This window comes from Pygoscelis adeliae, unplaced genomic scaffold, assembly GCF_000699105.1.
Source record: "Pygoscelis adeliae isolate BGI_AS28 unplaced genomic scaffold, ASM69910v1 Scaffold478, whole genome shotgun sequence".
Taxonomy (NCBI): domain Eukaryota; kingdom Metazoa; phylum Chordata; class Aves; order Sphenisciformes; family Spheniscidae; genus Pygoscelis; species Pygoscelis adeliae.
The window spans coordinates 150046-158120 of record NW_008825283.1 but is presented as its reverse complement, the minus strand read 5'-3'; the positions used below and the strand labels follow the sequence as shown (position 1 = coordinate 158120).

Here is an 8075-nt window from a genome sequence, read left to right as displayed (position 1 = left end):
ATAATTGAGCCAGTCAATCATAGATTCAGATTCAATCAGAAGAGTTTAGGCTGGAAGTGACCTTTGGAGGTCATCTAGTCCAAAACCCCTCTCACAGCAAAGACAGTCACTTTCCTCTTGAATTAATACCGTGGCTTTCTTGCGAGCACCATTCACTGACATAGTTATAACGAATTTTCAGGCTTTTCCCCATGTCTTTTCTGACTCTTATATCTTCCTACAAATTCTCAGCAGCTGTTTATAACTATCAGCGATAGCTAGCTGAGAAAAGAAGTGATAAAGGATGTCTTGGGGCCCAGGTTTCTAGATTCACAGCCACTTCCAAGAACCAAGCCAAATACTTGCTGGCTGTTTCAAACTCCACAAGTCTTTTTCAGCTGCTGACCTGATGGCTCTGTACCTTCTGTGGAGGCACACACGCTGAGAATTAACTTTTCACACTGGTTCCTCCATTGCTCTAGAGAGCTCTGGACCAATAAACTTCTCAGAATAATTCAAGAAAGCTCAGTAAGTGTTGATTTTATATCTGACCTAAAACTCAGGTTTGCATGGCATATAATATATTGCATGATAGTATCTACTCCACAGAAGGACAGAAGAGATGCCACAAGGAAAAAGGCTGACCAGAAAATCCAAAAATATTCCTCCATAAAGAAGCAAGTACAACCAGAATGGCTGCTACTTCACTTCTTTTACTTATAGGAGCTTCAGTGTGGGGCAGCTCCATAACCATTATCACTAAGACAGAGGTTGTCTCCTCCTTGCACCAAGCCCAGTTAATAGCCTTAGCCCGAGAGTATCTCTAGCATGAAATGGCCTCAAGGATGCAAAGAGAGAGAAAAAGGTAAGGGAATTTACAGAAGAGCTTTTCAGAGCTACTCCAGACTAATGGTTTGGCTAATTCTTTAGCTTGGCAATCTCAGCAGTCATAAGCAAACACTGGACTGAATAAACAAACTGCATACTGATGGCCCCAGGAGGAAAGCAGATCTGTCCTGCCACTCCCAAGACCCAAAACTGGCTGCAAGCTGCAGCTTCCACCAACCACTGCAGGCAGCACCAGGAAACTACCCGTTAACACAGCCACGCTAACATAGCCCTGGACTCTACAGCAAGATTAAAAAGGGAGAAAAGGGGGTAGTAGAAAGATCAAACTCACCAACATCGGACTCTTTGTGGGTTTTGATGATTTCAGCCAATTCAAAATTTCCTGCAATGATGGCCACCTGAAAAGAGAGGAAGGAAAGACAGTTGAGCGGCTCTGAACAGCACCGATCCTGTGCTTGCTTGCACGGATTACGCCATATGGACTAGTAACAGCTGCTTTCCGTGGGGGGGACAGAGCCAACAATTGTTCTGCCTCAGCTCACCCAGTCAGTAACCCCAAGGTGAAAATACACTCTCAGTACCACAGGGAGAGCGTATGTTGATGGCTTGTGCAGCGAGAGGGTGGCGAATAGCACGGAGATAACTGTTCCCCTCTCCTCAGAGTCTGGTGGTGAGGTGCCTAACACCAGCTAGGAATTAATCTTAGGTCTTGCAGGTACTTACAAGATGTTCTCCAGCCTGAAGTTTTTCAGTGAATCCTAGTTAGCTGACAAAAGGCAACTTACTAGCAACCGAGCTCCCTGCACATCTCACCTGAACGGTCCACAGGACTAACTCATGCTTGCTCCAGGCTGCGCTAGCCGAGGAACCGCGTACACTCAGAAAGCTGCAGCAGCAGCTTGCCCCAGTAAAGCCATGGCATTTTAGACCAACATTAAATATTGCTTTGTCCACCACCCATCCCATGGTTTCTCTCCACAGGAAGAATTGTAGAGAACTCAAAGGAACAAGGAAAGCAGGGAAGCTGAACGTGCGTCTGCCGGCAAAACACACAGACAAAACTGTCTGTCTTACTTCAGGAACTGATTCTACAGGTGCTCACGTCCTGGGGAACTGCAGAACAGCAGCAGTCTACACAAAGGTAGGTTAACACATGTAAGAGGAGAGAGACTGAAGTACTACTCTCCTGAAGCAAGACTTCAACCAATAGACTAGTGACATCACTTGAACTCTTTGTTGATTTCTTATATATTTGGGGAAAAAAAAAAAAACAAAACAGCACCGCATCACAGCTAGTAAGGCAGAACAATCCAATATTTTCAGAAAAAGGTCCAAAAGTATTCTTTTAACATGTGAAAGAACCACAGTGAGACGGGTAGGAGTACACAAAATCCATCACTGGTCCTCAGGAGAATAAACTGGAAGAACTGCTCTGGACTGAACTGCTTGAGCCCTGCGTTCAATGCTCCAGTGAACCGCAGCCACCTCTGCCCTTCCCACTCCTCCCAGCACACCCAGTCCCCCCATTCACTGCTGAGACTCTTAGGATGGTGCCCTCACTCAGCAGCACCTACCTACAGCTGATTTGGGAATGAGAAGCAGCCAGATCAAGTCGATTCTGGGTGAAAACAAAGTGCTGCTGTTCAGAGCATGAAAACGCTTGTAAGAACAGGATGAGATACAGCTGCTGGTTTTGCCTGTCCATGCTGGGACCACCCCCACCCCCCCTTTTTTTCTTTTTAAGTTAGGGCTGGTATTTGAGATGAACATATTGGATCAGGCAGGCAGTAGAAACCAAACCCTCCCAGACACTGACAAAGTCAAGAGCAATAGGGGCAGCTCCAGCTGTTAAACATTTCCCTGCCCTCCTACAAGAACAGCTTTTAGAAATATGAGGTTCATTTGCATTTTGCCACTAACTTGTGATGAAGGGATATATTTAACTTGGTGACTCAGTACAGTATGCACACCTCTCTACTATGATCCTTTATCACAGAAAATAGTCTTACTATCCTCAGCTCAACAATGTTTATGTGAATTTTTTTCATTTTCTGAGGCCCAGAATTCGTGCTCTACCTCCTCAGCCAGAGCTGGGAGCGATCAGTGATGGCTGGAAGAAACGAAACCTTCCTTCTGCATTCAGGAAATCAGGCCATCATAGCAGAGAAAATTGAGTAAGAATCTGTTTTTCCGCAAGCTTGCTTCAAATTGCGATCTTTCTCTGTCTCTCCTTATATATACATATACATTTATAAGGTCTGCTCTCCCAAAGGTCACAGTCTTTCAGCCGGCAAAGAAAGCTTTTGTACAGCAGGGCAAATGACCTGAATTTGGGGAAATTTGAAACCAAAAATAACCAAACTGACAAAAGACCGGAAAGGAGAATTTAGAAAAAGCATTTGAACCTCAAAGTTCCTCAAACAAACAATTAACGCCAAATTCAAAGTACAAATTATGAGTCTCATTAGATGTATGTCTCCAGAATAATTCCTAAAATGTATGGTGAATGTATGTGCTGCACCAGGAGCAGCTTCTGCCATTGCACATACCACAGGTGTCCCTCCTGGTCTGGCTGCAGGAGGTGGAGGTCTCCCACCACTGCACCCACCATCCCGCAGGAGGTCGCAGTGCCAGGACAGCTGACGTTGCAGGCAACAGAAGCTCCCTCTCTCCCTACCTTGGAAGTGTTATGACTTCCAGGAAAGGCGAGAAGAAACACGCTGGATGAGAAGTCTGTTAAGAATATAATCTCACATAAATCCCTAGGAAGGGAGAAGAGCCCTGCTGGTTACATTTTTCAATCCAACTTGGAAAAAGCAAAGGAGATGAAAGGATTTCACGTATCGCATTGTCACCTCAGCTGGTGCTTCCCAGCACACTGGCTTCCCCAGCTATGAAGCCACCAACGGCGTTCCCATGCCCACCTGCTCACTCCTCCCCCAGCACCACTTTGCTGCATGCAATCATGCTGATGAAACCGTTTAAGAGATTGCACGATACACCATATCAGTGAACTCTTCTAAGTTAGAAACAATAGCTTTTTGGGGACAGGTAAACAAGAAAAGGAAGTCTCAAGGATGGAAACTCCAGAAAACAGATTTGGTTGGGTTTTTTTTTTTATATTTCACAGCTAGTAATTTTAGTGCCTGTACACCAAAGTGGGAGGAATTGGTGACTATCAGAAAAAATAGTCTGACTTCCTCACAGAAGATAAATGATCTAATTTCAAGGAATAAGCCAGATGTCCCACATAGGAATGCCATCTTAACATCACAACCAAGCTACTTATCCTGGTGATGTCGCAGAGATAGTAGACATTGTGCAAAGAGCATTTATCATCGTGTCTTGCCCTGATGCTACAAATGTAGACTCTGTCCTTCTGCACGCCACAGGCTGAACAATGAAAATCTGCGTTCAGGCTGCAAAAGACATACAACCATATTATGGCTCTGGCACAGGGTTATTTTCTGAAATGCTGTAACACCTTGAGTCATTCCATAGCATGATATCAAAGTGACAATGCTTTTTAATCTAACAGCAATTTGCCTATTTTTATATTTTTAGGCAAACTCAGTAATTTCTAAAAGAAAGAAGAAGGAGGGACATCTGAACAGGCTGTGCAGCATGCAACGTCAGTGTGCTCATAAGGTCTTAAAAGTTAACAGCAGAAAACAGAAAGATCATTTAAATATTCCTGGTAAGAGTCATAGCTCTGAGATCTAACCCAGGTTCTGTGGATCATAGTAGTGTACAAACATCCCTAAATAAATTAAAAAAAAAAAAAAAAAAAAAAGAAAAGAAGAGAAAAAGCCCACTACACTGCATGAATCCACAAGAAGATCCCCCAACCCCTCCTACCCTCTTGGCAACACAGGCTGGCACAGAGCTCAACCGATGAGGATTCACCATGAATGCAGCAACAGCATGCCAAGGCACAATAGTATGGAGGGGCTATCTGCAAACTACTGCTGCACATCACATCAGTAGAAGCAGCATCATGTCAGCTATCCACTAACCCAGCCCTCAAACCACACGAGGGGTGTCCAGTCTCTACAGAAGAGAAACCAAAGGAACTCATCTCCACATTGTCAAGGCCATTGGCACAGCTGGCTGGGGCTGCTGCTTCCTCGCTCCACCTAGCACGGGTTTCTCACAGAGGTGTGCAATCACTGGTTTGCCACCAAACACAAATTGAAGATGCACAGAGACCATTTAAACAACTGTAAACTACGGCACTTAACTGCGTTTTCCTCCTGGGCCTGCTTTTATAATAATATTTAATTTTTCTTCTTCTGAATTGTCACTGTATATTCATATTAAAGGATCTGTTATCTCCTTGCACTGAGTTGTGACGTACGATGGAGAGCGAAGATGAATCTCGGATGGATGTATTTTGCTATGGGAAGACATCGTGTTTTTCAGCTCTAAAAGGTATCTCAAAGCAGTAGGGTGCTTGGACAAGGAAGAGGACAAGCTTACGTTACGTGAAAAACTGATCCACTGAGAGCAGGAGCACAGAGGAGGCACCTCCGGGCTCCTGGCAGATGGGAAAGGAGCCCTGTAGACCAAACCCCGTGGCCCCTCTGCACCTGCTATCACCAGCCCATGTCCTCCACATGCTGCAGACATGGATCTACAGAGGCCCAGTGCAGGGAAACCACCTCCAGGAGAGACTGCGGCTTCCCCCCAGCCCTGGATGGGCAGCCCTCTCTGGCAGGGGCAACAAACCCTGCAGCTGCCTGTGCTCAACAGGTGCTGCGTGAGACCCAGACAGCATGCCTGCTCAGACCGTCTGACGGGACAAGACGGGAGCTCCAGCTCCTGGTCCTGCAGTTTTTCTGAAGAAGGAAGAACCACAGCACAGAGTGATATGAAATCTATTTTGACAATCCTGCTGCCATGGCCGGGATCTCAGTGGTCCTGTGAAGGGCTCAGGTGGGAGTATCTCCAGGGACAAGAGTGCCAGCCAACCTGCAACACAGTATTTTACATCGGAAATGTGAATAATAGCTATCCTGAAGATTAAAAAAATTGGAGCCACTTCCGTGGCTCATACTGTCAATGACAGTATGACAGTGGGTAGAATAACCCTGAACTTGTGCTCACGAGTATGGACACTGCTAGGTCCAAGGTGGATTTCCAGCATTATCTGCTCTTCGGTCCCAAAAATATCCACGGTAAAGCACCATTCCCCTGTGATGAGGAAGGGACAGATCCTATGGCATGCAAAGCTCACAGACAGGCTGCCACTACTGGAGATACCACCTTGTAAAGGTCTCTAAGAGAAGGAAATTGGGGAATTGGGAGACAGAAGAGTAGCAAAATGTATCAACAAGCCATGAGTCACAGACTCCTAGCCATATGCATCTGAGTTGAGGGAAGCATCCAGTTGACATAAAAGCTGATAAGGATCTCCACAAAGTGAGAAGAAAAAGGAAGAGAGGGAGGCAAAGAGATCAAGTTCAGTGGCAGGAGTTGTTTACATTTTTTATGATATCTTCAAAAGGGAGTTACCTGGATGAAGGTCAGAAGAACACTGAGCAGATGCCAGAGTGGCTCTGAAAACGCTGGTATTTTCATGTATTTTCATACCTGAAAAAGTACATACCCCCACCCGCTGGAACCTCTAGCTTGAGAAGTGAAAGGCTCTTTCTGAATCAAACCAACCCCCATGTTGTTTGCTCCGTATTAAAGCACACCATGCTCTCAGAGGTATTTCTCAGTTGCAGACTGCAACAATTAGACAAGTCCAGAACTTCACTGTTATCATCCTATGTGTACAAAAGGCATCAGGAGCAGTGATGGCTGTGGGGTGCAAAGGCAGGAGCAGAGCCATAAGGGAGGCAGGTGAGATGCAGCAGCAGTGGCTCTAGGAGATGATGGGGTGAGAAGGAAGCAATCATCAGCAGTGCTGCTAGGCAAGAAAGGAGCAGACCTTCTGTGGAAGAGGAATGTAAAAGGGCTTATTAGGTAGGGTGCAGGCAGCCAATTTAGCATCACAACACATTAAAGCTACTCAGCTCTCCTCAGACCCTGAGGAGCATCTGTAAACATGCCAGACCCTGTTGTCAACTATTTTTGTATCACTTTACCCAAGACTTCTCCAGTTATTGAAGCTTTCCATTGTTGATGGTTTTCTACCTCTCCATTATCTCAGATAACAGAGAGCAGAATGATCCTTTTTAATCATCACACTTTATTTGATCAGGTAGCACTGCTATATGTCTGGACTTTTTTCCAAAGTTGTCTACCTTTCCTTGGCCAGGCAGACTTCAAGCATGTTCTATATTTGTTCTAGATTTCCAGAAATCTGGCAGTCCTACTAGGTCAATCCTACTGCTCACATATGGCAGCTCCATCTGGGCTGCCATATGAGCAGAAACTCTAGATATGTTCACAGCAATGTGTGCTGCCATTATATTGCACAGATGCAGCTAGTCTGATGCTTTCAGGAGCTGTCACTGGGGTCAGTCACTGTATGACTATGCTGTAGACACAACACTTCCTGGGAGCAATAGACAGACCTCCTGTGCATGAGCTACACAGCTGATCTGGGACAAATGCATCTCAAATGCCCTCTGTGCCTGCAAACCAGCCATGCAATGTGAACACAGTAGATCCAACACTTACTGGAAACACCCAACTTGCAGTCCATATATACAGCAAATGAGTATTTATTTTTTCCTATGGACCACACACCGAGCCCTTGATTTAGAACAGGCACTTTAGCCAGGCAGCTAGACTAACATTCTGCCACTAAGCCTACAAGGAGTATCTGCGAACGGTCTGCATCAGCCAACGGGTACATGTAAACGTATATGAGAAACAGAAAATGTCCAAAGCTGCAACCATTCAGCTCTAGGCTAAGACAGAGAGAGAACTTTCTCAGCATTTTCAGATGAGGCACATGGACCTACTGGAAAAACAAGATGATTCTCCTAATGAGATGCATCACAAAACTATCCTAAAGAGAGGCAGATGATGCTGTGATCTCCTCCATCAAGGGGAGCAAAGTGTTCTGAACTCTGAATGCTTCTGGGAAGCAGGAACAAACCTTAAGAAGGCACCTTGGAGCCATTATGCTCAGGGAGCCTTTGAGCTGGAGGAAGAGAAATGTGACCTCCAGACTCTGAGGAGTGAATCTCACCTGTTTCCAGTGGGGCTGATAACCATCAGTACAGACTATAAAGAGAACAGTTGTGTGTTATCCAAGAAGTGCTGGTATGAGCACCACCAGCAGCCTCTGC

The 8075-nt window shown here is 45.4% G+C and overlaps 1 protein-coding gene across 1 annotated transcript in view; it reads right to left on the bottom strand.

Annotated features, from left to right (window-relative positions):
- Positions 1 to 1074: 1074 nt before the first annotated feature.
- The window catches only part of LOC103921848 (SH3 and multiple ankyrin repeat domains protein 3-like), a 29117-nt gene continuing 22116 nt past the window's right edge, over positions 1075 to 8075 (bottom strand). The window contains exons 5-6 of the mRNA XM_009329876.1: positions 1160 to 1226; positions 1075 to 1106 (exon numbers count right to left, since the gene is read on the bottom strand). Of these exons, the coding sequence (XP_009328151.1) occupies positions 1075 to 1106; positions 1160 to 1226 (99 nt within the window). The remainder of the gene's footprint in view (positions 1107 to 1159; positions 1227 to 8075) is intronic.